The following is a 27,837-nucleotide window of genomic DNA, read 5'->3' on the forward strand; positions in this document are numbered from 1 at the left end:
TTGGGCAACTTTTAAAGTGTCCCGGAGGGGATCCGGCTCGCCAGCGCCTTGGGGTACCTTGACCCCTGGAAATGCCTGTCCGCCCGCGCCCCTCCACGGCCGCCGGTGCCCCCCGGGCAGCCGAGCGCCTGGTGCGGCTTCCGCTCGCTTCCCCTCCCCCCACCCCCTCCCCGGTTTTCAGGTGAGGAAACTGAGGCTGGAGGACCCCGCGGGGCGGCCCGCCGTAGCGCCGGGGAAGTGGGTGGCCGAGCTGGTCCGAGGCCCCCGGGGCCGGGCTGCGCCGTCGCCCGGCGGGGCGGTGGGGGAGGCGGCGTGGGGCCCGGGCCGAGCGGAGCGGAGCGCGCTCCCGGCGGACGCGGCGGCGGCGCCCGGCGCGAGGGGCCGGGATGGGCAGTCACCAGTCTTCCCAGGTCTGTCGTGTGGTCCCTGGGCTCCGACCCCCGGGTCCCCTAGCGCGGGAAGACAGGAAAAGCCCCCCCCTCCCCGGAGCCACCTCTGGGGCGCAGGAGAGCCCGCCGCGCGTCCCCCCCGCTCCACGCAGGAAGTGCCATCCCGCCCGGGCCGCCGCGCTCCCCGAGGCTCGCCGGCGCCCACAGGGTTAAGGGCGGCGGGGGTCCCCGCCCCGCGCGCGGAGGGGCTGCGCAGGCCGGGGAGGGGGGGTCTCCACGCCGCGCGGACGGAGTGCGCGAGCCCGGCAGGAGCCCCGCCGGCGAGCCGAGCCGCTCGGACGCGCGCGGGTTAATCCCTCGGGCCCGGGAGGGGCGAGCCAGGCCCAGAACCCCAGAATCCGGGGCAGCGGGGTCCCTGACCGACGAGGAGCGCGGGGCTTCCGATGCCGTCTCTCTGGGATTGCGTGAGTGTCGCCTTCTGCGCCCCGACCCCCGGCCCGGCGCCGATTTCCCCGGCTCAAACATTCTCCGACTTCAAGGTTCTGCGATCCGGGGGTTCGGCGTCCTCCGGGGGGGGGGAGCGCGGGGCAGGAGGGTTAACGGCGGCCCTGGGGGCCCCCCCCGAGGGCCGCGCGCGCCGGGAGTGAGCGGGGCGGGCCGCTCCCCTGCGGGGGGGATGGGGGGGACGCGAGACCCCAGCGCCCCGGGGCCGAGGCGTCCCGGATCCCGGGCCGGACCCCCGCTCGCTCCGGGGGGGCGTAACTCGGTGCCGGCGAGTGCGGCGGCCCGGGCGGGCTCACCTGTTACTCGGCCCACTGAGTCACGGCGGGGGCCGCGGGCCGGGGTGCGCGGGGGGCGCGCGGCCGGGCTGGCTTCCCGCGGGCCGGTGCCGCCGCCGCGCCCTCCGCGCCCGGCGCCCCCCGCGGAGCGCAGCCGCTGCCCGCTGACCCCTCGTTTGTTTCTCGCAGGCCTCTGCCGCAGACATGGAGAAACTCAGGTGAGTGGGGCGAGCGCGCGGGGCCGCGGGCCCGGGGCCGGGCGGGAGGGCGGGCGGGCGCCCGGGGCGCGGCGGGGCCCGGGCCGCCGAGGGGGTGCGTGCGGCGCCCGCGCGGGGACATGGTGCGGGGGAGGGAGGGCGGCCGCTGGGGCGGGGGCGGGGCGCCCCCGGGGGCCCGGGCCGGGTCCCGCGGCGCACTCCGCGGACCCTCGGGGTCTGGCGCCCGCCCGCCGCCGCCGCCGCGCACGGGCCCCGGGCCCTTGGTGGGTAGCAGCCGGCTTCCGAGCTTTTAAGTTTCTGCCCGGGGTGCGGGGGGGGGGGGTGGGGGGGGGGGCGGACGGGGGCGGGGGTGGAGGCCTGGCGGCGGCGGCCGCGTCCTGGAGCCATTTTGGGGGAACCCGCGCCACGGGCCGGGGAGGCCCCAGGCCTGCCCCCCCCCAGGCGAACTTCCCGCCTCTGGGGGCCCCGCCGGGGTCTTCGCGCGGCAGGGGTGGGGGGCAGCCGATTCAGATATTCGCGACTTCCCCCAGCCGGCCTGACCCACACTTCGGGGGATCACCCCCCCCTTGTGTTTTCCTTCCGGAGCCCGGGCCCAGGCCCTGTGGGCAGCAGGCCGGGCCCGGTGAGCGTTGCCAGCCTTGCTCTGCTGCCCTAAAGGGTCTCCTGGCCTCGTCCGCACCCCTCCCGAGGCCAGGATTGACAGGTTGACAAGGACGACATGGCCGTGGGGAGCAGGCCACCTGTTCTCGAAGGGGCAGGGCCTAGCAAAGCCCAGGCTCGGCCCCTCCCTCCCAGCCCGGGCCTTCCCGGCTGACCCTCAGATGCCCAGGTGGGCGAGGGAGAGGCCCTAGATTGCCATCCTCTGGCCTCAGAGCTGAAGGCCACAGCCCCTGGACCATCCTTTCCTGGGGCTGAGAAAGGGGAGATACCAGGGACCCCAAACCTGGCATCAGGCCCCGGGGCCCATCTTGTCCTCCACAAGGCCCAGGCAGTGGGGAGGGGTGGAGGGAGGGGCCACAAAGTGGCATTCTGGCTCCGGACACAGGGACCAGACCCAGACCTCTGACCCCAGGCCCGGGGGGGGGGGGCCCTCCGGGGCCCTCCCTGGGGCTCTCATCAACTGCCATTGGCCAGCAGCTTGGGGTGGGCAGGGCTGACTGAGGAGGGGGCACTGCTCCACTGGAGAGGCCCTGGAGGGAAGAGGGGGCATCTGTGAGGTCCCTTGAAGCTGGCCTGGGGGGTGGGGTTCCCTGCAGGGTTCCTTGGTCTCCCTCTCTCCTCATTCACAGCCAGAACGCTGTGCCACCCATGGGACAGAGACCCAGCTATGCTGGGCGGGGGTGGGGCGGCACACAGGTGAGCAGACCTGCGGCGTCCTGCGACACCGGGGCGAGGTGAGGGAGCCCAGCAGCTGTGCCCCGCGCCGGCTCCTGGCTTGCATTAGACTCCGGGACCTGGGACTGGGTTGGGGTCTTGCAGGGCTAGAACTCAGTACAGCCTCCTGGAACTGGGGAGAGGCCCTGCCCTCTTCTGCCTCTGGCCCCAGTGAGTTTTCTCCCAGCTGCCTGCCAAGCCTTTCCAGATCATTCCTTCCTGGCCTGTATGGAGTTACCCTGTGGGTTTCTGCCCTGTGTTTAGGGCCCAAAGGGCTAAGAAAAGTCAGTCGTATGGCCTCTTGTGGGGGTGGCCCAGGGTTTGGGGGATCCTGGCCCCCTCATCTCTAGCAAAATCCTACCCCTCTGGCCTCCGTTTCCTTAGGTGTAGAGTGGTTTTCACCCTCCCCGCTAGGGGCATGTGTTGGGAAGATGGCTTTGAAGCACCTGCCCTGGACTTGGTATAGTGCAAGGACCCAGAGAGAGTGCCCCAGGGGGTCCCCAGAGTGCCCACCAGGCAGGACAAGAAGCATCTGTGTCCCGGTGAAGCAGCTGGCGTGAGCCTGATCCTGCCTCCTGGCCCAGAGGTTTCTGCACCCCCAGGCTGGGCTGTGTGGCACCCCCCCCTTGTGAGCTCAGCGCCCAGGTCTTGGCCCCGCCCTCTCCCAGACCCCAGTGCCTGGAGCCAGGCCTCATCCCGAAGGGCCTGTGCTGCTGGCGGTGGGTGTGTGGCCCTCTGAGGCTCCCTTCTGTGGGCAAGTCTCCAGCTGGGCTCTCGCTGCTCTCTCCCTCTGTCCAGCTTGCCCCCTGCTCTGCCACCGTCAGGTGCAGGACAAGCTGTCACTCCTGTTGTCAAGGGGGGGGCGTCACAGGATCCCTCCCAAGGGTAGAAGACCCTGGGGCTCAGGCACCAACTCATCCAGGGACCAGCAGGGGGAAGGAGTGGAGGGCTGGGCTCTCGCTGTCACCAGAAGCACCCCCCCCTCTCCTAAGAGCCTGGGTACCCCTTAGAGCAGAGCCTAGGACTGAGTTCACTCCTGCCAGCCCCATCCTTGGCAAGGACGGGTGTGACTCTGAGGTGTGAGCCACGCCCAGTGTGCGTCAGGTGTGAGCCACGCCCAGGCTCTGCTCACCCCTGTTCAGCCCCACTGCACCTCCCTGCCTGCTCTTCTCATGGCGTGGCCACGTCCCAGCCCCTCTCCGCGTGTGCCCGCCACCCTGGCTGGGCACTCCGGATCTCAAGTGAGCCTTCTCCCTCCCCGGCCCCTCCAGCCAGGTTCTCTGCCCCTCGCACCCTGCCTGGACTCAGGGCAGCCCCTTCTCTGAGCCCCAGCTCCTCCTCAGTCCTGTCCTGGGAGACGGGAGCCTGCAGGGCTCTGAGCCTTGTCCCCAGCTGTTCCCCACGGCGTCCCTCGACTGTAACTTCACCAAGTCATGAATGGCCAGGTACACGTGCTGAGCCTCTGTGGTTTAGCACCTGGGGTAGGATGATCCCCCCCACTGCCCACTCCCAGAAGGCCCCCCAGGCCCTCCCCAGTGCCTCCCCGCACCCACCAGAGCTCCCCCGATCCCCACTTAGTCATACTTGGTTCCCGCGGTCCCTGTGGACGGAAGCCTGCAAGGACATCCCAACCCCCGCTACTCCTGGTCAGAAGGGCCGGCTGGGTGTGGAGGGGCCTGTGGGCGTGGCCCAGGCGGCCGCGGGGATGCAGCTGGCCCTTGGGGGGCTCCTTTGCTCCAGAGGTCCTCTCTTTGGACCGGTTGTGCATTGGTGGGTGTCTGGGCTGCTCCAGCCTGACCCCTGAGCAAAGTTGCTGTGGACATTCCCGCGCAGGTGCGTGCAGGATGGGCCAGAGCTTGAGAATACGTCGCCATCCTCCGCAGCCTCCGCCCCGCGGGGGCCCCGGGCCCTTGGTACCCCTCTGACCACAGCCCTGATTCCCCCCTGCGTGCGGGCATCCGCTTTGGAGGTGTCTGTGCCCCTCTTCTTATTGGCTTCCCGGAACTCTTCTTGCCCTTGCTCCAAATGGTCCTGGAAGGACGGAACTTAGTCAGGAAGGGCCTCGAAGCTTGCTGGCTGCCCCTGCTCCTTCACTCGGGGCTGGAAGCGTGTGCGTCTTCTCTCAGGGATCCTCTGATGTCAGGCGGCTCTCGGCCGGGTCCACTTGAACTTGGTTGCGGTGCTTTGAGGCTGAGCTTTGTATTTCCCTCCCGCCCCGCCCTTCATTGGACCCCTGCCCAGGCCAGGCTGTGTCCTCCGCCTGGAAGCAGAGAGGGGGCAGCCGGGGCGGCTCTGGACGCTGTCGGGGTGTGCGTGCCATTCCCGAAGCCCAGACCCTTCTGCCCCTCCCCAGCTCCTTTGTGTTGTGCGGCACGAGGACCCCCGGGCCAAGCCTGGCTGCTCCTCCTTTCCCACACCACCCCCTCCCTGTCCTCAGCCCTGAGTTGCTGCTGCTGCTTTATTTGCTCCTTGATCACGTATTCAGCGTGTGTTTATTTATTTATCGCCACTGTTTACCAGAGGGCCTTGTAGGCACAGGGGTACAGCAGAACCATCTGGCTAGAGAGGACAGAAGCATTTCTAAAATAAGTAAGCATCACAGTGACAAGTAGTGTCAGGGGACGAAACAAGGAGGGTAGTGTGTGTGGGTCTGGTGGGGGGGAGGGGGGCATTCTGCACAGCCAGCTTGAGGAGAGGAGAAGAAAGGGAGGCTGGAGGCGGGCGCTCCAGTGCAGAGGACCCTGTAAGAACCACAGAGGAGCCAGGCACAGTGTCTCCGGCTTTAATCCTAGCCACTTACGGAGGCAGAGATTAGGAGGCTCACAGTTCAAAGCCAACCCCAGCATAAAGTTCAGGAGATCTCCCCGCCCCTCCCCGCCCCCCCTCCCCGCAGCCATCTCAGTTTATAAAATGCTTGCTGTGATGGCAAGTCCTGTCATCCCAGCTATACAGAAAGTATAAATAGGATGATCCAGGTCCAGGGCAGCCTGGCCATAAACAGGAGGCCCTATTTAAAGCCAAAAGCGAAACAACAATGAAAAGAACCTCAGATGCTTGAGTTCCTGAAGGAAAAGATGGAGTCCCACAGCCTGAAATGTGGAGCTGGGACAAGTCTCTTCCTCAAGTCTGTCCTTCAAGCCTGTCCGCCCCATTTCCAACCTGATGCTTGTAGAGGAAGCCTGGTGGGCTAGCAATTCTCACTAAAGTATTACTGACTACCTCATTTGAGCTGCTCCCTTTGGAGGTCAGGATGCTGTAAAGGGATCTCCTACATGAACTGTTTTCCCTGCCCTTTACCCCGCCCCTCAGCCTAGCAGAGCTTCTGCTCCTCTGAAAAGCCTTCCTAAAGGAGGTTGAATGGCGCCTACCTAATGGAAGACATGGGAGAACTTGGTGTGATTCTCAGGTCTGCCGCTGACCCGCTCCGTGGCCTGGGGGGAACTGTGGACCCTCAGATCCCACGCCTGTGTGACGGAGCTCTACCTTCGAAGGCTGTGCTGAGCATTTAGCGTGTGTGTGAACCTCGCACATGGCCAGTGGAGTGCAATGGCGCTGGCACTTGCTGCTCGCTACTTGCCGGTCTTGGAGGTTTCTTCTGCCCCACAAAGGCCCTGTCTCCCCACGCAAGGGGCAGGTGCCAATTTTCCCATTGCAGGCACAGGGCCATCCCGGCTATGCCAGCCACAGACAAGATGCAGCTTTGTGGGCTGAGGACCCCGGTGGCCCAGGCTCACCAGGCACGCCCCACTGGGCACCCAGCGTTCTGGGGTCCCGATGGGGCCACCCTGAACATCCCTCCTGAGCCTTTGCAGGCAGACAGTCCCCTGGAGGCGCAGGTTTTGGGGACCTGTGAGGTTGTGGGGTATAGGGGGCTAGGACAGGCCCAAACCCCACACCCGCGGGCGCCAGCACAGGACAGCGGCATGCCCTTCCTGAGTGTGGGGGCTCTGTGCCGGGGTGTCTGGCGGGAGAGGGGAGAGGCAAGGGAGGGGCGTGGCGGTGATGTTTGGGGTGGCCATCAGGGAGGGGGTCACGCTGGCCACACAGCACGTCAGCTGCCCAGCGCGAGGCCGCAGGACCCCGTGCAGACCAGGAGGCGGGGTTGGGACGGGAAAGGACGGTGGCCTGTGGTGAGGCTGCGTGGGACCGCAGGAGCCAAGGGCCAAGAGGGAACAGCCAAGACCCCAGCACTGCGCTTTGGGGGTCACTGTGAATCTGGAGCAGGCTGCCCTGGGGCCCCCAGGTCAAGCCGTATATCAAGGGCATCTTCCTCTAGGTGCACATGGGGAAACTGAGGCTCCAAGGGCTAGGTGTTGCTCCATACCTCAGCTGCCCACCCTCCCCCTGGGCAGCTGGCCTGGACCGGCCTCCCCTCCATGCAGCCCACGGGGCTTCCTCGTGGCCTCTCAGGAAATGGCTTCGAGAAGGAAAGGGTGGGGCTCCCAGGGCTCTAGACCCAGCTTCTAGAAGGCAGTCACAGTGGTCACGTGTGTCCCTTTGGGCTTTAGTGAATAGCTTGATGAACTGAGGTCCCGAGACGCAGCCTCATCCCTTGGCCGGGTGCCTTCCTCCACCTACTGGCCGATGCTGAAATTGACCACCTTAACTGTGTCTCCTTAACACCAGGTCTCACTTGAGAGGCTGTCTTGAATGTGTGCACGCATATGTGCACATGTGCGTGTGTGCACATGCACACGCATGTGCAAGCAGCATGTCAGTGCACACAGCTCTGGGGTGGGTGGGGCTAAAGCAGAGTAGGACCTGCCGGGGACCTGGGGATCCCAGAGGCTACATCTGGCTCAGGGCGAGGCAGGACGCTGCTGGTGCCCCACAGCCCTGGTTAACCTTCCCATCCCCAGGATTTGAGCACGCAAAACCTCCTGCAGATCCAGGTAATCAGTGTTTCCACAGGTGTTTGTGGTGCTGAGCGGCCGATGGGGGGGCAGGTTAGTAATGCCAGCGCGGGCCCTCCCAAGCCAGCCGGCCACTAGGACAGCCCTGCACAGAAGCATGCTGCCAGCCCCGCTCTGGGGAGCTCTGGGGTCCTGTGTCCCCAGGATCGGACGCTGCAGCCCATGTGGAGGCCCTTCTGCTTCCAACCGTCCATGCCTGTCCCGCCCATCCTTGCCTGCCCAGCATCCACACGGCATGGTGATGTCCTGGCTCTAGCAGGTGTGGCTGGGGTTCTAGAGTCCCCCCCTCCCCCCCCCCCGGAGCAGAGGGGGCAGGAGCTGGATGCCTGTGACAGCCTGGAGCTCAGGGAAGGCCACACTCACCTGAGGGACCCCCCACGCCCCTTTCCCCCCCATGCCCCTCCCCCCCACGCCCCTCCCCCCCACAGCCTTCAGCCTCTCCCTTGTTACCTGGCTGGGCACTGGGTGCAGGACCTCAGGGAGGAGTAGCGGACTCACAGCCCCTGCACAGCTCCTGACCCCATGGAAGGTCGGAGGCCTCCCTGGAGAGGGTGACGTAGCCAAAGAGCCGAGAAGGCAGCAGCCTTCCAGTCCCCCACCCCATCGCCATGAGGTCCCGTCGGCAGCCATGGAGCACACCTGGGTGTGATGCTGCGGGACAGGTGGCCCACAATGAGAGCTGGGGACTAGTGGGGTGAGTTAGCCCTCCAGCTTCCCAAAGGGGGGGCGTCCGAGCCACCGGGCCTCAGGCAGGAACGGCAGACTGGGCATGTGCAGCAGGGAGGCTAAGCCGAGGGGACAGCGCAGATGACGTCTGCTGTTGGCCACACTTGGAACTCAGGAAAGAATGAGTGAGATAGACGTGTCTCAGATGGGGGGGGGGTCCTGCCAGGCCAGGGCTCTCGGTCAGATGTGGGGCGCTGGGTGCGCAAGTGGGGCTGGGTCCCTTTCTTCTCACCTGGGCACCCCAGAGCAGGGCAGAGTGCGGGCAGGGCCCCACAGTGGCCTCCTGCTTCTCAGCTGGGCCGTGGCGGTGTCTTCCTCCTGCTGCTAGGAGGGCAGAAGGCCACCAGCAGGGGCCAGCCCAGGCCTGTGCCGACTGTTACTCTGCCCCTACCCCCAAGGACCTGTGCTGGTGCCCAGCGCTGCTGTGGCTGGTCCCCGAGCCAGGCCTTCCCCCAGGGAAGAAGCTAGACATTGCTAACAGATGAGCCCCGGCCACTCCCTCGGACCCGTGCCCAGGTGGAAGGGTGCACCAGGGTAGGAGGTGAGCACCGCGGCAGGTGCCCCGCCCCCACCAGGCCGGCCAGGCCTTCCCTGGTGAGGACGTCCACCCAGAGGCTGGCCCAGGCCAAGCCGCTCTGCATCCTTCTACCTGCAGAAGGAGAAAGAGGGTGCCAAGCCCCAGCTGGGGGGTGTCTGTGGCCCCAGGCTTGCAGCTCTGCCAGATCAGTCCTCATGGGTTCATCCCTGCAGGCCACTGGGCAGCACGCCCCGGAGCCCTTGCCTGGACCCATTGCACCATGGGAAATGGGCTTCCAGCTCGAAGCCCAGGCCGGAGACCTCTCCTGACCTCTGCTGTCCCTCAGCAATGCAAACATTTTTTTTTTGCCCCTGGCCCAGTGGGAGAGGGGGGAGGGGCAGTTGTGCCAAAATTTGATCCTTAGTCATTTTTTCCCCCGATTTCTTATCTGTAGAAAATATGACAAATCCAGAGACATGTCTTCAGTTACGGGCATTCCACCACCCAGGCGCCACACACGGCCGCTTCCTTCCCCCTACGGGCCATGAGGTTACTCTTTTTAAACAGGATTACCACACGCGCGTGCGCGCTCAGCACGCGCATCTGCTGCATCTTTGAAAGCCCGGTTTCTGGGCCCGTCCCAGAGCTTTTGTTGGTGGCCTCGGCCCCTCCCGGCAGGGACACAATCTCCCAATGTGGCCCAGGCCAGCAAGGCTGCACACATGTCCCCACAGACCCATCAGCGGAGGGCGGGCCGCGTGGCACAGGCCCAGCTCTGAGAGAGGGGGGAGGGGAGGGGGGTCCCGTTCCTCCAGCATGGCAGTGCCACAGCAAGGCTGGGCCAGTCCTGTGTCCATTCTTATACTTGGCCTCAGGAAAAGGTGGCTGAGCGGGGTCCCAGGTAGGGACCACAGCTCTGTGCACACACGTTAGCCATCACGGATGGCCAGTGGGCTTTCATTGCTCAGGCCAGATGGGAGCCCAGCCCACCACAGACCAGTTGGTGAGTCTGCTCCCACCACATGGCCTCCGGGGCAGGGCTGTGGGCATCCATTCCTTCTGGGAGTCCAGGAGCAAATGGCCTGTGGTAGAGAAAGGAAGGAGAGGGGGGCACCTGCGAGGTCCTGCCGTGAAAGCAGCATCCAATCTGTGAGTAGGGACAGCTGGACCAGGGTGTGAGGGAGGAATGCGGCCTCATGTGGAATGCCTTGTGCAAAGTGGGGTTCAGAGGCGGGGCAGGGCCGGTGCCCTGGCCTGGTGAGCAGAGGTGCAGCCTCAGAAGAGACAGGCCCTGGGCAGCCGGAGGAGGTGCCGTGCACGGGCAGGTGGATGGAGCCCTCACCTCTTCCTGAGGGCCTCCCTTGTATCCTCTGACCAGAACTCCTATAGGAAACAACTAACTCCGGGGTAGCTGCTGGCTCCCATCGGCACTGCCTGCCCAGGGAGCCTTGGGTGCTCTGGGCTCTCTGGGGGGCCCGGAACCCAGCAGGGGAGATCCGGGCAGTGGGGTGCTGTCAGGCAGGCTGTACTTAGCTGAGTGGGGGAGGGCAGCCTGGGAAGCCTGCCTGGGGGGAGCAGCGTGTAGGTAAGGCTGGGCCAGGCATCCCAGGAGCTCCCGACAGCGGAGCGTGTGTAGGCAGTGTATGGCGGCTGGCCTTGGGCTTCTCTGTTGCCCTTCCCTGAGGTTCTCGAAAACAGCAAATCTTTTTATTACTTATTTATTTATTTATTTTGGTCGTGGGGCCTGAACTCTGGGCCTGGGTGCTGTCCCTCAGCTCTGCAGCTCAAGGCAAGCGCTCTACCACTTGAGCCACAGCGCCACTTCTGGCTTTTTCTGCTTATGTGGTGCTGAGGAATGGAACCCAGGGCCTCATGCATGCGAGGCAAGTGTTCTGCCACTGAGCCACCTTCCCAGCCCTTTTACTTTAAAAAATATAGTCTTGGGCAGCAACCCAGGGATGCTCAGTGGAGGTTTGCTGGGTGTGTGTGGGGGGTCACCCATGGGGTTTGCTCATGGGCTGGGAATGGGGACCCCTCTGGTGGGGGACGGGGACACCTGCCCCCCTAAGGCCTGGGTCCCCACTCCTGGTTGGGAGCCACCTCCAGAGTCCTACAACAAACCCACTAGGAAGTCCCATGGGGCTGGCCCACGTGCCTAGGGCCCTGACATTGCCCCACGCCACTGCAGGGGCCCAGAAAGCAAGGATGGAGGACCCAGTGTGTTGGGGAGCCCCGGGGGGGGCGGGGCAGGTGGGGGCTCGGCTGTGTGTCGGCCACCGCGGTGGGGCCCCCCCGGCCTTGGCCTCGCTGCTCCCCTTCTCCCAGGCGACACCGGCTCGGGGGCCGCATGGCTAATGGAGGACCGGAGGCCTGGTGTGGGGCACGCCACGGCCAGCCCCGGGGTCACTGTGGCATGCAGGGGTGAGGGCGAGGAGGGAGGCCCCGGGCCCAAAGGTCAAGGGGCCACAGGGATTTCCCTGTGCGGGGGGGGGGGGAGAGGGGCCGCCGCTGGGAGGAGGGGTGCGTGTGTGCGCGCATGCGCTCTGCCCGGTGCCCCGTGGCCCCCCGCGGGCCTCAGTTTCCCCCCGCTGAGCACCGCGGCCCGGCCCGCCGCCGCCGCGTGTCGTTGCAGCGCCCTGCAAGAGCAGAAGGGCGAGCTGCGCAAGCGGCTGTCCTACACCACGCACAAGCTGGAGAAGCTGGAGACCGAGTTCGACTCCACGCGCCACTACCTGGAGATTGAGCTGCGGCGGGCGCAGGAGGAGCTGGAGAAGGTCACGGAGAAGCTGCGCAGGTGCGGGAGGCGGGGCCTGGCTGGCTGGGGGCGGGGCCTGGCTGGCTGGGGGCGGGGCCTGGCTGGCTGGGGGCGGGGCCTGGCGGGACGGGGGCGGGGCCTGGGGCGGGGCGGCGGCCCAGGGATGGCTGCTCCCAGAGCCAAAGTCAGATGTGAGGCCCAGAGCCTGGGGCGTGGACGGCTGCCAGGGAGGGGTTCGCCCCATGTCCCCCTCCAGCCCCAGCTCTCTGCCCTGCACATTTACGCTCTCATTTGCAGTGTGGCAGCACACAACAGGGGTCACTTATAGGACCCCAGCTGGTCTACCAGGGTCCTTCACACACAGTCTTGGGTCCTGCTAGTGAGAAGGGCGCCCCAACTCCCGCGACAAACCCCAGTTTAGGAGCCACATCCCTTGAGTATTGAGTGCGGCGGATCAGAGTCTCTTCAAAACCAAATTTTTCTATCGTTTTTTTCTGCCCCCTTGGAAAATGTCTTACACGCTGTCTGTCTCGCAGATACGCTGTGGGTTTAGTTTGCTTTAAATATTTAGGGTGCCAGCTGGCACTGCTGCCCTGAGGGAAGGTCTGCTGGGAGGGATGCTCATCCCCCCCACTCTCAAGTGGCCCCAATCTGCTGGTTTGGGGGATGTCACCACTGAACTGTGTGGAACCCAGCCTGAGCCACAGGCAGGCCATGTGCAATTGAGCTATAAACCACACCGCATGGCTCGTAGGCCTGTGTGGGAAATGCAAGGGAATTTGTCACACCATCTCTTGTGGACCACAAGCCTCCCCTCTCTGAAGTGTTCCTTCCAGGAAGCCCTGCTGTGGGCGAGGAAGAGCGAGCAGTTTAGCCCTGGGCTTAGTGAAGTTAGCTTTAAGCAGAACCTCTCCTGCTCAGAGCAGAGGAGCACACTTGGCTGCTTTGCTGGGGGTGAGGGCGGATGGTGCCAACTCAGGAGGGGATGGGACTTGTGGGAAGGTCCAGCCGTGCACTGTGTGACCCCAGGGCCTCCTGTGGCAGGATTCAGAGCAACTACATGGCGCTGCAGAGGATCAACCAGGAGCTGGAGGACAAGCTGTATCGCATGGTGAGGCTGCCCCTGGTGCCGCTCCCCACCCAGCCACCCCGAGATGCCCAGCCGCTATCTCTTGCCATTAGCTAGGAGGGTTCACTGAAGTGCTCTGAGGATAGGAGGACACAGGGTCCAGGGTGGGAGAGCAGAGGGGACAAGCACCCCAGCCTGCAGACAGTGAGCTAGGCTGTAGGACAGAGGATCTGCCTGAGGGTGGGAACTGCGAACCAGAGGCCTGGATCTGAGAGGACGGGTCCTGAATTGAGCCCTGGTGAGCCCAGGGCCTCCTCCAGCCCAAGCCCCACCTCACAACACCTCAAAGAACTGGGTGCAGCATGTCTCTGTGGAGACCTGGCAAGAGCTGAGCTTGCAGTTGCCCGCTTGGGTTTAGGTGAGACTCTGCAGCCACAGCAGTTAGTTAGGTGACAGGCTTGTTTTGTTTTTGAAGATCAGAAGTGAGTGGTTAGTGCCTGCCTGTCATTGAGGTAAGGTCAGAGAGAGGCTGCAGGCAGGCCTGAGGTCTGGGCCTGGGACTTTTTTATTTCCCAGCCTCAGTTTCCCAATCTATCAGGTGAGATACACCACTCCAGACTCCTGAAGCAGGCCTCATTAGCCCTGTGTTAGCAGGGAGAACTTCAGTTGGGAGGAGGGGCAGTGCTCGGCCCAGTCAGTAGTGGGATTGGATTTGAACCCAGAGTAGTCTGTATCTCCTTCCTGCACCCTGCGCTATTGGGCACACAGAGGCCTAATCTAACCACTGGGCTTGAGCACCAGGCTTTAGGCTGGCCTCCTAGGAGCTGACCACTGACCACTCCTGCTGTCCCCACTTCCCAGGGCCAGCACTATGAGGAAGAGAAGCGTGCGCTGAGCCACGAGATTGTCGCTCTCAACAGCCACCTGCTGGAGGCCAAGGTGACCATCGACAAGCTGTCGGAGGACAACGTGAGTGCTGCGCGCATTTGCCCCGAGTGAGGCCGCGGACCTCGATGGGGGTTTCAGGACATGCGGGCAGGCAGGGCCGTCCTGATCAGTACAGGTAGTTGGGCACAATGCCCAAATGGGCGGCTGGAGAAGGACAGACGGGCTTCCTCCTTGAAGCCATTCTGCCCAGGGTCTCTCAGGAAGACCCTCTGCAGGAAAGAGAGTTGAACACAGGCCAGGTTATGCCACGTGGGGATCTGGCCCCTCAGTCTTTGGCCAGCCCATTCACCAATAGACAGATGCACCTTGCCAGAGCCTGCTCAGAGATGAGGGTCACACACACACACACACACACACTCACACACACACACACACACGCCCACACGGTGTTTGCATCTGCGTGTAGACCAGACAGCCACACAGACTGGCGAGTGTTAGGAGTTCTGAGCGCCCCGAGGAAAACCCAGCCAGGAGCAGCCTCAGGACCTGGTGGGCTGCAGAGCCTCACTAGAAGTCTCCAGAAGAGGGGGTCCTGGCCAGGAGCGGAAGGAAATGAGGAGCCAGTCATGCAGACACGGGGGGGGGACCGCGAAGGGGGGCACGGGGTAGCATTCCTTCCAGGCTGACGTCAGCAAGGTTCTCCCTCAGAGAAGAGCAAAGGCAGCGAAGGCCCTGGGTCTGGAGGCTCCTATCAGGAATCTAGGCTTTACTCTGAGAAAAACGGGGAGCCACTGAGTGTTCTGCACAGAGGGGAACGTCCCTGCACTTCAGTGTTACTTCCTGGCAGAGGACAGGTATGGGACAGTTACAGGTGTGGCAAGGCTAGGGTTGGGTTTGGAGAATAAAGCACCCGCTCATCGGACGGGGGAGCTCATGAAGGTGTAGGGTACTCCAGTGAGGCATCAGGGGGTTGGGGGTGGGGCTGGGACCCCAGAGTCCATCCACGGCACAGGCCAGGGTGGGAGGCAGGTGGAGGAGGCAGTGGAGCATGCGGGCAGCCTGACCTGAGCTCCGGATGCTGCTCCTGGGTAAGCCGGGGCTGTGGGAGCAGCCTGGACAGGCATCAGGTGGGCCACGGGGGTATGTATGCCAGGCAGACCCCCACCGTCTGTCCCAGCCTGGCGGTGGACTCCGGAGGCGGGGAGGCAGGAGCGGAGGCCCAGCCTAGGCACATGCAACAGAGATTTCCGAAGGCACAAGTGACCCCCCTGAGTCCTACTGTTTGCATCTGTTTTTAGCTCAGGAGACTGAGCTAGTGCCTGCCTGCACCCGGGGTCACACACCTGTCCCAACCCTAGCCTGGCCCTGCGGGAGATGGGTGGCAGAGGTGGCGTGCGTCCCTGTCCTCAGCGGTGCCTGGCATTGGCGCCAGCTACCTTTGCAGGGACTCTCAGAGGCCGGGGGCCAGGCAGCCAAGACCTGGTGGATAAGCTGGGGGCCTCCAGGGGTCCACCCTGGGTAGAGCGGCCCTGCTGCCCGCCTGGCCTCCTCCACACACCAGCACAGACAGGTTCTCTGTGGTCTGACGATGGAGCAGAGAGAGGGATGGGCCTGGAGACGGCCCTCATCTCACCAACTGCACAGCCCTCGGCACGTCCCGCTGGCCCCTTGGCGCTGGCCAGGGCCGAGCTGTGCCCAACGCCGTCTCTTGTCTTCTAGGAGCTCTATAGGAAGGACTGCAATCTAGCGGCCCAGCTGCTGCAGTGCAGCCAGACCTACGGCAGGGTCCATAAGGTGTCAGAGGTAACGTGACCCCGCCCCACAGCCAGGCCCACCCTGCCCCAGGACCTCTCTGGGCTCCTTTAAGGCTGGTCCCACCCTGAGGCCACTCCCCACCCTTGAGGAGGAAGATGCTGGGTGAGACTGAGCCCCGAGCCCCTCCTCGCCCGCCCGCCCGTGGGTCCTGGCCTTTCCAAGTGCCCCACGTCCCCAGGGTCCCGCAGGCCATTCAGGCTGCCTGTGGGGACTGCTCCCCATCCCCGGGTGTGGCGAGACAGAGCGACCCTCCCGGCACCTGACACCAGCCATGTGGTCGGGGCAGAAATTCAGAAAGTTCCACACTGGAGACAAGAAACACTCTAAAAAGGGGGTCTCACCAAGGTCATGGGGCGAGCCGGCAGCAGAGCCTAGGTTCAGAACCAAGCCTGGTTCCAAAGCAGCTGGAAGAGGCCCTCTTGCCCATCTGTGGCTTCCTCAAGAGCTGGTCCAGGAACCCCACCCCAATCGTGCTGTCCCCACCCCTGCCACAGGCCAGAATCTCCTCCCTGGGCCCCACCACACCTGACACACTCACAAAATAGATCAAACAGTAGTGGGGCACCCCTGCGTGGCACCCGGCGCGCCCGTGGAAACCACAGGGCACCCGCCTCAGGCCCCTCGATCTTTGTTGCATCTGTTTCTGAGTCTGTCTTGTTCAGCAGCGGGCGGGCAGCGCCGCTGGTCGGGCACCCGCGAAACCTGAGCATCTGTGCCAAAGCAACGCAGCCCCTGGCCGGGTGGGAACCGCAGTGGGGCCCCAGGCGGCCCTGGGGTCGGGCGTCTCTCGGCTGCGCTGGCCCCTTTGGAATGGGGCGGTGGGTGGACGGAGGGGATGGGGGGTGGGGGCAAGGTGCCCAGGCACACGACGCCCCATCCTTGGGAGCCTGTCACGTCCAGAGTTCTGGGCCCCGGCCCCCACGTGTGGACTGTGAGGAGCCTGGGAAGTCCCTGCCGTCTGTCTGTCCGCCTGTCTTTTGTCTGCCTGCCTGTTGGTCATGCTGATGGCGGTCTGCAGCCTTGGGGCCGGACCTGGGCCGCCTCCGCCATGCTGACGGTGACCCCCCCGCCCCCGTCCCCCCCCATCCCCTCCTCTGCTCCTCCCCCTGTTCCAGCTGCCCTTGGACTTCCAGCAGCGGGTGAGTCTGCACATGGAGAAGCACGGCTGCAGCCTGCCGTCCCCGCTCTGCCACCCGGCCTACGCTGACAGCGTCCCGACCTGCGTCATTGCCAAGGTGCTGGAGAAGCCCGACCCCACCAGCCTGTCATCGCGCCTGTCGGATGCCTCAGCCCGCGACCTGGCCTTCCGCGACGGGGTGGAGAAGCCAGGCCCGCGGCCCCCCTACAAGGGGGACATCTACTGCAGCGACACGGCCCTCTACTGCCCCGACGAGCGGCGGCGAGACCGGAGGCCCAGCGTGGACGCATCCGTGACCGACGTGGGATTCCTGCGGGCCCAGAACTCCACCGACACCGCCGAGGAGGAGGAGGAGGCCGAGGCCGCGGCCTTCCCCGTGGGCTACCGCCACGAGGCCTTCCCGGGCTACGCGGGCTCACTGCCCACGTCCAGCTCGTACTCGAGCTTCAGCGCCACGTCGGAGGAGAAGGAGCACGCGCAGGCCAGCACGCTGACCGCCTCGCAGCAGGCCATCTACCTGAACAGCCGCGACGAGCTCTTCAACCGCAAGCCCCCGGCCGCCGCCACCTACAACGGCGGCGGCCCGCGCTTCGCCAAGGCCGCCGCCGCCCCGCGCGAGCCCGAGGTGACCCCCGGCTTCGGACGGACTGTGTCTCCATACCCGGCCGAGCCCTTCCGCTTCCCGGCCTCCCCGGGGCCCCAGCAGGCGCTGATGCCACCAAACCTGTGGAGCCTGCGAGCCAAGCCGGGCAGCACGCGGCTGGCCAGCGAGGACCTCCGGGGCCAGTGGCGGCCCCTGAGCGTGGAGGACATCGGGGCCTACTCGTTCCCGGGAGGCACCGCCAGCCGCGCCTCTCCCTGCAGCTTCTCCGAACGCTACTACGGCGGCAGCATGGGCAGCCCGGGCAAGAAGGCCGAAGGTCGCGCCAGCCCCCTCTACGCCACCTACAAGGCCGAGAGCTTCTCCGAGGGCGACGACCTGTCCCAGGGCCACCTGGCCGAGCCCTGCTTCCTGCGCAGCCTCAGCCCCAGCCGCTCGGCCGACCCGCTCCCCGGCTACGCGCCCAGCGACGGCGATGGGGACCGGCTCGGGGTGCAGCTGTGCGGGGCCGGCAGCAGCCCTGAGCCCGAGCCGGGCTCCAGGGACTCCCTGGGGCCCAGCTCCATGGAGGCCTCGCCCGAGATGCACCCCGCCGCCCGCCTCAGCCCCCAGCAGGCCTTCCCTCGGACTGGAGGCGCGGGGCTGAGCCGCAAGGACAGCCTGACCAAGGCCCAGCTCTACGGAACCTTGCTCAACTGAACGCCCCACGCAGAACGCGGCCACGGGCCCTCCTCCCCACTCCCGCTCCGGCCACGTGGCGCCTACAAGGGTGCAGTTCCCTTTCCCCCAAGACACCCCGCTCCCCGAGCCCCCTGTCCAGGAGGAGGCACTCCTGCCCAACGGCTCCCCGCCCCCCAGCCCGGTAGAACCCCGAGGACAACCTGCTGTATTGTCGACGTGTCCAGCCCCGGCTACCACCACGGACCCCCGCTTAGGTGTTTTCACATCCCCACACCCTCCCAACCCGAGGTGAGCGCCCCCCCTTTTATAAAGCGATACTATTTTTCTAAGAGAAAAGGGTCTTTCTTAACGCCCCCGGCCTCCAGCTTCTGGATGGCTGCCTTGGCGTTTCCAACACGAAGCTCCTTCATTTCTTCAGTGAAGGTGCAGGGGGCTTGCCCGGGGCGAAGGCGAGCGTGCCCCAGGGAGCCCGGCCTCCGCCAGCGGGGAGGCCGCAAGGCAGTGGCAAGGGAAGCCCAAAATTCTGACCACTGAGAGGGGAACGGAAACCAGTGAGGGCACAGGAAATGTCAAAATCCAACTTCCCACAGTGCGGCCAGCACAGTACCCCCCTCCCCCCCAGCTCCTTCATGGCCCGCAGTCCCGAGTGGGGCCGGGACGAGGTCCCAGTACGGCCCGGTGCTCGCTCCGCCCCGCCCCCCGCCCGCCACACCACCTCGGTCTACCTCAGACGTATGAGGCCCCCGCCCCACCCCGGCACTCCCTCGTCTGTGATGCATGCCGTCCCGTTAGTATTGTATTTTGCATTCATTAATAAAAGACACCAGTGGAAAGCAACAACCAGGTGTGGCTGTTTGTTCTCTCGCCGTCGGAGGCCGGAGGATCGGGCCCCTGGTCCCTCCACAATGTCTTCCCGGACCTTGCTCTCCACCAAGATGGGCTCACAGCTCCACCCGCCACCCCTGCACCGGGGCCCTTTGGGTTGTCCAGTGAACTCATCACTCCCTTGCTTGCTATCTTGGTTTACCCAAAGTATTTTTTTGTTGTTTTTGGTGGTGGTCATGGAGCTTGAACACTGGGCCTTAGCGCTGTCACTGAGCTCTTCAGCCCAAGGCGAGTGCTCTACCACTGAGCCACAGTGCTGCTTCTGGTTTTTCGGTGGGTAACTGGAGATAAGAGTCTCAAAGCCCAGGCAGGCTTTGAACCGAGATCCTCAGATCTCAGCTTCCTGAGTAGCTAGGATTCCAGACATGCGCCACCAGCGCCCGATCCAAAGTACACTCTTTAGAATTTCCTTTAGTGTAGCTTGCTGGTGGCTGAGACTGCAATTCATTATGTAGCCTGGGCTGACCTTGAACTCATGATTTCCCTCACCTCAGTGCTGAGATTACAAGTGCATACCACCATGCCTAGCTAAGCTCTGTTCTTATTGTCCTGAAAAGTCTTTATTCTGCTGGGGATAGAAAGCATCCTGCTTTGTGTATATGTAAGTTCCATATCTTAGGGAAATTGTAGAAAACCAAAAGTCAGAGACAGAAGAAAAAGACAAGATTACCAGGAAGCGGGGAGCCCCAGGCTAAGCATGGCCCATATACATAACCCTTCCTGGTCCATATAACTCTTCCTGGTTATTGTTTTTTTCTTCTGTCTCTGACTTCTGGTTTTCTACAATTTCCCTAAGGCACACCTGCGTGAGATTCCTTGTTGGCTTTCACAGGGACTCTATGTATCTGTGGATTGATGTGTTCTTTTAGTCAGTTCTAGAAAATCCTTGACCTTTTTTGGGGGGGCGGGGCAGAAGGGGTTCCTCAGGGTCCGGGTACTATCCCTGAGCATATTTGCTCAAGACTGGTGCTCTGCCACTTGAGCCACAGCTCCACTTCCAGCTTTTCGTTGGTTAATTGGAGACTTTTCTGCCCAAGTGGTCTTTGAGCTGTGATCCTCAGATCACAGCCTCCTAAGTAGCTAGATTACAGTAGTGAGCCAGCAGCATCTGGCAGACCTTTTTCTTTTTGTTGGTAGTGGGGCTTGAACTCTGGACCTGGGGTGTCCCTGAGCTCTTCAGCTTAAGGCAAACACTCTACCACTTGAGCCACAGCGCCACTTCCAGTTTATTGGTGGTTTATTGGAGATAAGGGTCTCGTGGACTTTCCTACGCAGGCTGGCTTTGAACCTTGGTCCTCAGATCTCAGTCTTCTGATTGAGATTACAGGCATGAGCCTTTAAAAAGTATTTTCCAGCATTCTCTTTCTGCTCTGCCTCTGGAACTGTGGCAGACCCTCTACTGTCATCTTTCCGCCGCTCTCTCCTGAATTTCCCTGATTTTGTCTCACGCCACTGCAGTCAGCAGGACTCCTTGCCGTGTTCACTCAGCCACTGGGTTTGTTTTCATTTCAATGGTGAACGGCTTTCACTTCCAGCAGTTCTGTTTGTTGTTTTACAGATGTACTGTGGGCCTGCGTCTTCCTATTCCCTGGAGCTTCTTTAAAGCTCATCCCTTGTTTTTGTAAAGCTCGCAGCGTAGCCAGCTCCCAGGCTGGGTCTGGCCCGGCCGCCGTGTGGTGTCTGAGTCAGCCAGCGCCTGCTTCCGCCCTTGCTGCCGTGATCAGCCCTGACAGGGGTCTGGCCGGCCCCTGTGCCTGCAGAGCTCTGCAAGGTATGGCGAAGGCCTCCTGTCAAGACACATTACACCTGCTTCCTTTAGGCACCTGGGGGCCCTTCCCATTGAGGGCCACTCACCCCAAGCTCATCGTCTGGCTTTAAAGCTAGCCCCAGATGGGCCCTGAAGTTCCGGCTCTGGAGCACCTAAAGCTTTCAGACCCTACGCCAGCTGGGTGCTCCTCAGCTGGTTGCCTGGTGCTCCACTTTCCCTGACTTCAACTCCAGGGACCCCGGGACTCACACACACACATGCCACTGGTCCACAGCTCTGCCCTGGGTTGGGGCTTGGTGTTTCCCTCCTAACCTCTTGCTAGATCCAGCTGTGACCCTCTGCTGGCCTCTAGGGAACCCGGCTCTCCCCCCCCCCAGGAGCCCCAAGGTGGAGGAGGGAGGGGACACTGGGCTCAGGGCATCCAAATAGGAGAGTCCCCACCACTCCAGGCCAAAGAACAGAGAGGGTCAGGAGAGGCTCATGGTGAACGTTGAAGGATGAATAGGCAAAGGGAAACACTTGTAGAAAGGCACGCACATGTGGCACTGGGGAATTCCCAGCTGTCCCGTGCTCCCGCGTGGCTCCCCCGCAGGCTCAGCCGCCAGCAGGGTCCCTGGAGTGTTGCCACAGCCAGGCTGTTCCTGTTGGCGCTCCCGTACACGGTGGGGCTGGGAAGGCAGTGGTGTTCCCTCCGCCGCCGCCACCTGCCCTCTCCCTCCACTCCCTCCCGCTTCATCTTCAACGAGGCCCTGTCTGTGCATCCACGCGTGTTCGCCTCGCTCTCCACTGGGGCAGTGCCCGGCTGGGCTGGGGATGCAGGCTTTGCAGGCAGGCGGCCCTGGGTGCAGGCTCCGGGGTGGCAGCCTCTCCGGGCGGGGCCGTGTGTGGCACAGGCAGAGGAAGCCGCGTGTCTCCACCGCAGCTCGTGATCTGGCAGGCAGGATGGGGGCGCACCTGGGCCCAGGCCGTGGCGGGGGGGGGGGGGGGGGGAGGACCCCGCGCTCCCTGTTCACTCCTGCTCAACACTAAATTTAGCTCTCTGCTTTTTAAATTGCAAATGGTGAACTCTGGATACCTTGCCAGGTGTCAAAGTCACTGCGTGTGGAGGCTCTCTGGAAGAAAGCATTTGGAAAAGGACATGGCCAACGCAGAGCCCCTGCCTTTCCCCCCCGGAAGCCAGCTCTAACGGGGAGGGGTCAGCGGCAGGTCCGTTGGGGCCCATGTCAAGAAACCAAGTCCCTAGGGAGGTAGCAGTAGGACATCCACAGCTGCTCCCCAGGGGCCCTGCACACCCCCCTCCCTGCAAGTCACAGCTGCAGGTCAGATGAACCGGACTACCAAGTTCTTCCCCCGTGTGTCCCACTTCACAGAGGGGTAAGCTGAGGCTCAGAGGTGTCAAGTCCCACGCTACCAGGGCATACCTTGGGATCTGAGCTGGTCTCAGGGCTCCAAATGCCCCAGGATCATAGGCCGCAGGCTTTGTGTAGGTTTGAGAGGCTGGACAGCCAGGGAGGAAGGAGAGGCTGGGGAGGAGAGGCTGTCCCAGACCTCCCTGTGTGCGGGGAGCAGACAGATGGGTGGTGGGGAGAGGGCTAATGCAGGGGGCAGCAGAGCCGTGAGGTGGGGCAGGCAAGACCAAAAGGAAGCAGGCTTCCCGCTCTGCTCCTGTCCCAGCTCACACCTGCATCGCTCACTCGACACACCTGAACGGACGCTCTCCAACACTCCAGCCCCACACCCCAGCTAAGAAACATCGTCCCCCACCAAGGCCTCCAAAGGCCATGTTCTCCCCGCCAGCTGTCCAAGGGACCCTGAATTTTTGGGGTGGCCCCTCAACTACAGTGGCACTGGCCAGCTGAGGCCCTGGGAGCTGAGCGTTCTCCCAGGGAGGGAGGGAGGGTCTTCAGGGACCCTGCTTCTCCTCTGCAGGACAGATGCACGGCCTGTTCAGCACTGGCCTGCAGCACTGGGAAAGCAGCAGCTAGGGGCCTGGGGCGTGGATGGAGCGGGGAGCTAACCGGCCATAGTGCCTGGTAGAGAGAAGGGCCACGGAGCTATGGGCTTGCAAAACCCCAGCACAGAGCTCCTGGGGGCAGAATCCAGACCCAGGCCCCCATGTGAGAGAGCACCCTCAGAAGCCCCAGAGCGGTGGTGCCACCGCAAGTCCCACCCGTGCTGCCTCCAGAGCCCCGGCGGCGGCGGAGCAGTGGACGCCAGCCACAATGTGCTGCCCAAACCTCCTCAGAAGCAGCAGGACGCACATTTATTGGGCATCACCAGGCATCTGACACTTTCTTCATACAGCACTCACACCCACACAGCTTCTTGCCCCCTCTGCACAGATGAAGAAACTGAGGCCCGGCAGACGGTGGGAATGGCATACCCCAATCCCCGCCTCCTCCCGAGGAACGAAGGGAGCCCCAGGCACGGGCGTCACTGCCAGATCTTGATGTCGCCTCCCCAGGAGCAGGTGGCCAGGACGGAGGGCAGCACGGGGTGGTAGGTGGTGCCGAGGCAGGCCTGCGGGTGCCCCTGCAGCGTGCAGGCCCGGCGGGCGGTGCGGAAGCTGAACATCAGGACGCGGCCATCGGCGCTGCCTGTCACCAGCAGCTCTCCACACGGGGAGCACTCGCAGCCCACGGCGTAGCCTTCCACCTGCAGAGCGCGACACAGCCATGAGTGCCATCCTGCCCGAGGGCGCTGTGGGGCAGGCTGCGGGGCACTAGCGGGCAGGGGGCAGAGAGGGGCTTCAAGGTCCAGCAACTTTAAGGCCAAAGCTTCTCCCAGGGGGCCACGAACATGGCTGGACTAATAAGATCTGGGTGTGGCAGCCCGGCGTAGTGGGGAACCTGCCTCAGTGACAAATGCTGAACCCCCCCCCCCCCGCCAACCCCAGGAGGAGAAACAGGCCTCGCGCAGGGAGGGCCTCCCCGGTGGGCCTCATGCCGCCTCCCATCTCCCTGTCCACAGCCGGAAACTGGATGTGGCCAGGGCCTTGAGTGGACCTCAGCCCACGTGGCACAGTCACCTGGAAAAGGAAGTAGAATCTACCCATGTGGAGGGGAGGGGGTCCGTGCACCCTGGGAATCCACATCCATTCATGACGCCACCCAGCAAAAGGCACTGGGGCTCAGGCAGTGCTCAGCTGGGGGGGGGGGGGTAAGGGCGGGGTTACCTTGTGCCCTTCGTAGCGCCGCCGCCTGCTCATCCGGTAGGGCCACACGGCCGAGAAGAGGGCCAGGTAGTTGCCGTTGGTCTGTGCCAGGAATACAGGCTCCCTGGGGTGCAAGGCGAGGCTGGGGCACGTGTACCTCTCCTAAGAAAAAACAGGGCCACAGGATGAAAGGAGGCCTCAGGCTGAGAGGAGGCAGCTGGAGTCTCCTGGCTCCAGAGAGCCAGCCCACACGCTGTGCTTGGGGCCCGGCCCCTCTCTCCCCAGCCATGGTGGGGGTCTGAATGAGGTCCCTCTTGCTGCACCAACTCAGTGACCTGGAGGAACACAGATATGCTGTGCATGTGCCAACAGCAGCCCGACATGGAATTCACTGGGCTAGAGCAGAGGCTGGGCGGTGACGCTCCTGCAGGCTGCTGGGAAGTGAACCCCCAGACGCGCTCACGTCCTGGGTCCTGAGGCCTGTGACTGCAAACCAAGAGCCTTAGCGGATACGAGCAGGTGAAGGGGGACGTTACCCTCCGCCACTGTCCTGCATGCCATCATGTGCCCCAAAAGAGGGAGGCGGGAAAGCTTCTCTCCCGGAGGGGCTCCGGAGGAAGTGGCCCTGCCACCCTGGTTCAACCCACGAATACATCCTGTTAGTACAGATGTCTGGCCTCCAACCTGGGAGAAGAAATTTGGGCTATTTCAAGCTACCAAGTTTGTGGTCATGTTTCCCAGTGAAATAGAAAAAAAGACACTCATCTCTACCTCCCCAGGAAGCTCAGGCAGCTGGTGAACAGCCAAACAGAAGATAAAGACAGAGCATACTATTCAAAGCGTAAGGGAGTGTGGATGGGAGGGCAAAACTGAGAGTGAGGGAAGGGGTGAAGGTAACTGTAGCCCCTCTGCACAAAACCATTTTAAAAACCATAAGGGGGGCAGTTGCTCATACAGAAAACACCCTGCAAACCTCCCTTCTCCTGGAGTCTGGCTTGGCCTAAATATTATCCATGAGTGGCCAAAGCAGCCTGTAACACTAGACCACATTGCCTGGATGATGAGCCCACTCCCTAGCATGACCTCACAGCTCAGTCACTGGCTTAGGAGACATGGGTACACCTCCCCTCCGCCGCCCCCGCCCCTCCGCCACCACGCCTGCCTCCCGAGCTTGGCCACAGGCCTTGGTATTCAGGAGGCTCTTCATGACCAGGTGTGCCCTCTGGCCCCACCCAGTGAGGGATTGCACTGGAAAACCCTGCTGTGAAGTCTAGAGGTGACTTTGCTCAGGTTCACTCCGAGAACAAAAGGCAGGGTGGAGGAGGCACACAGCTGTACATGATAAGTATGTTAAGATTCAGGGTGGAGGCACCCGAGATTAGTCATGGCTTATTTGAAAGCTCCACAGAAGATGATAGTGCTGTTTTGGCAGCACACACACTAAAACTGGAATAATGCAGAGAAGATTAGCATGACCCCCGAGCAAGGATAACAGAAATTCATGACGAGTGGCATAAAAAAAAAAAGGTGGTGGTGGTGGTAGCGGTGGTGGTCTATGGTGGTGATGACTGCAGGGGTGATTGTGGATGAGGATGATGAGGATGACAATGACCACAGTGGTGACGGTAACAATGATGGTGGTAGTAAAAGAAATAGTGATAATGGTGATGGTGGTAGAGGTGGTGGTGATGGCGGTGGTACCGGAGATGGTGGTGGCGACAATGGCAGTAATAATGATGGTATAGGAAGGATAGAAATGGTGGTGGTGGTAATCATGATGGTGGTTAAGTAACAGAGGTAGTGATGATGGTGATGGTGGTGGTGGTGATGGTGGTATTAATGGAGAGGGTGATGGTGATGATGGTGGCAGTACTGATGGTGATGGTAATCATGATGGTAGAGGTGATAGAAATGGTGATGGTGGTGGTGGTGAATCATGATGGTGGTGGTGTTAATGGAGATGGTGGTGGTGATGATGACGTCAGTACTAATGGTGGTGATGGTAATCGTGACGGCGGTGGTGATAGAAATGGTGATGCTAGTGGTGTAGTGGTGATGGTGGTAGTGACAGAGGTTGGTGAGGGTGATAATGGTGGTAGATATGATGATGGTAATGATGGCAGTTTTGGTAAGGACAGGTAAAGGATGATAGAGCACTCTGTCCCTGGCAGTATAATATGCCCTTTATGAGAATTCTCTTTTAATTCTTGAAACTACTCTATAAAAAGTCATAATCTCCTCAATTTTCTAATGAGGAACATGAAAGTCAAGGAGGCTAACTCATGGCTGTCAAGTTCTAACTTCAAGTCCCAGCTCTGAACTCCTGTGATGCCTGGCAGGGCTACCGGGGAGGCGTAGGCCAGGCCTTGGCCAGGCGTGACTGCTGAGGGCAGGGGCAGGGGCCAGAGGCCATCTTCCCCTCTCAGGGGGCTGTCCCCGCCTATGGGTAGCAGGCTCTGACCTTCACCTTCCCCCGCCTAGAGACTCCAGGCCCTGCAACCCCAGCCTGAGGACAGGGCCCGGCACCCCACAGGGAGCAGAGCAGGACTGGCAATGTGCCTGAGACTGAAATCAGGGCCCACCCCGCGCAGGCCCGCTCACATGGAAAATCTGGTTGGAGATTTTGGCGGAGGTCCTGAAGTCCCAGGCAATGATGGTGCGGTCCGCAGAGTCCCGGGTGGAGGCATCCGTGCTGCTCAGGAACTCAGAGCCTTCCTGGAGGAAGAGGATGTCCAGGGTCTGCTGGATGGTCGCCTTGTAGCCTCTCACCACCTGCAGGAGTAGGCACAGGTCACACTGGCGGGGCCTGGAAGCACAGTGCCGGTGCCCACCAGCGGGGAGGCCAGGGGTTGGACAGACTTACTGAAGGCCAGTCTGGTCCATGTCCCACCCACATGTGGGATCACAAGACGCCCCCCCCCCCCAGCTCCCCAGCAGACCAACATCTGTCTTTCTTGGGAGATGCTGTGATGGAAGCCTGGCCCGGTGGTCATTCTCAGCACCCCTGCTGGAAGCTGGGCAGGTCCACCTCCCAGGCAGACAGGGGACCCTTGGAGGTAGCTGGAACCCCTTGAAAGTGCACGGGGGAAGGGCTGGAGCCTTGCTCCCGGGCTGAGGAATGCAGTGGCGGCCAGCAACCGCAGTGTCCTATTTGGTGAGAGTCTGCGGGTGCGAGGTCCTGAGTGGCAGCCCTGGGGAGTGACCACCACACAGGGCGCCAGCATTCTTGGAGATGGATATAAAGCCGAATCAACGGGATGCACTTCCGCTTCAGAGGCACGTTTCCTCTCCCAGCATCCTCAGTGGTATTCCACAGCCTCCAGCCTCCCAAACTACACTGTGGCCACAGGCACGCGACGCCTTTCCAGAGCTGCTCGTCGACCCTGCTCCTCGGCCAACACACCTGGGGCAGCGGGGCGTGGGGGGGGGGACCAGGACCCCCAGCAGCCGTGGCCAAACTCACAGATGGCATGACAGTATATTACAGTGCTGAAATGCGAGGCTGGAGTGCCCGCCATTGTGACGGAAGCAGCGCAATGCGGGGCGGCCACGGACCTGGCCACGGTCACCAGCCGCCAGGGTGCCACCGCGAGGCTGCAGCGCACACAGCTCTTGGTCCCTTGGCCCTGCCTGCCATGAAATGAGTTCATGCCTTTCAAGATGTTCAGTGATGGGGCTGGGAAGGTGGCTCAGTGGTAGAGCGCTTGCCTTGCATGCCTGAGGCCCTGGGTTCCATTCCTCAGCACCACATAAGAAAAAAGAAAAAAAGCCGGAAGTGGCGCTGTGGCTCAAGTGGTAGAGCGCTAGCCTTGAGCTGAAGAGCTGAGGGACAGCGCCCAGGCCCAGAGTTCAGGCCCCACGTCCGGACCCAAAAAAAAAAAAGATGTTCAGCGAATGCATTCCATTGTCCTCCTTCAAATGTGTGTGCCCAGTTCACATTCCAGTAGCACCCCCGTAAGCCCCGCTTGCACTGGGAGGGAGGTATTAACACCCACTCTCCAGGCCAGGCCGATTCCTGCCTCTCCAAGTTCCTGGCAACACATTTCTGGACATAGGTAAGCTGCTCTTCTGTGATACAATCACAAGCAGACTTGTGAGAACCGCTCTGCCTGTGCTGGCAGAACTGCGAGCTTCTACACGATCTTAGTTGACCACCACAGCTCCAGT

At 62.7% G+C, this 27,837-nt stretch overlaps 2 protein-coding genes and 1 non-coding gene across 14 annotated transcripts in view; 2 read left to right on the top strand and 1 right to left on the bottom strand.

Moving 5' to 3' along the window:
• Window positions 1–18,703, top strand: part of Begain (brain enriched guanylate kinase associated) — a 32,840-nt gene extending 14,137 nt beyond the window's left edge. For 2 of the 6 annotated variants that reach the window (XM_069997563.1, XM_069997567.1), the window contains exons 2-7: window positions 1,358–1,386; window positions 11,549–11,710; window positions 12,701–12,782; window positions 13,602–13,709; window positions 15,348–15,431; window positions 16,559–18,703. In XM_069997563.1, coding sequence (XP_069853664.1) covers window positions 1,358–1,386; window positions 11,549–11,710; window positions 12,701–12,782; window positions 13,602–13,709; window positions 15,348–15,431; window positions 16,559–17,881 — 1,788 coding nt within the window. In that variant the 3' untranslated portion in view covers window positions 17,882–18,703. The other 4 variants (XM_069997565.1, XM_069997566.1, XM_069997568.1 and 1 more) reach the window with 4 other exon arrangements.
• Window positions 18,704–22,757: 4,054 nt separating this feature from the next.
• Wdr25 (WD repeat domain 25) overlaps window positions 22,758–27,837 on the bottom strand; it is a 129,381-nt gene continuing 124,301 nt past the window's right edge. For all 7 annotated transcript variants that reach the window (XM_069997569.1, XM_069997572.1, XM_069997571.1 and 4 more), the window contains 3 exons: window positions 26,272–26,442; window positions 23,692–23,832; window positions 22,758–23,171 (listed from right to left, as the gene is read on the bottom strand). In XM_069997569.1, coding sequence (XP_069853670.1) covers window positions 22,950–23,171; window positions 23,692–23,832; window positions 26,272–26,442 — 534 coding nt within the window. In that variant the 3' untranslated portion in view covers window positions 22,758–22,949. The remainder of the gene's footprint in view (window positions 23,172–23,691; window positions 23,833–26,271; window positions 26,443–27,837) is intronic.
• On the top strand, window positions 25,088–25,191 carry LOC138810610 (U6 spliceosomal RNA). Its single transcript, XR_011367196.1, has one exon. It is a non-coding gene; the product is annotated as a U6 spliceosomal RNA (small nuclear RNA).

The sequence above is a fragment of the Dipodomys merriami genome, unplaced genomic scaffold, assembly GCF_024711535.1.
Source record: "Dipodomys merriami isolate MVZ:Mamm:240054 unplaced genomic scaffold, mDipMer1.0.p SCAF_50, whole genome shotgun sequence".
Taxonomy (NCBI): Eukaryota; Metazoa; Chordata; class Mammalia; order Rodentia; family Heteromyidae; genus Dipodomys; species Dipodomys merriami.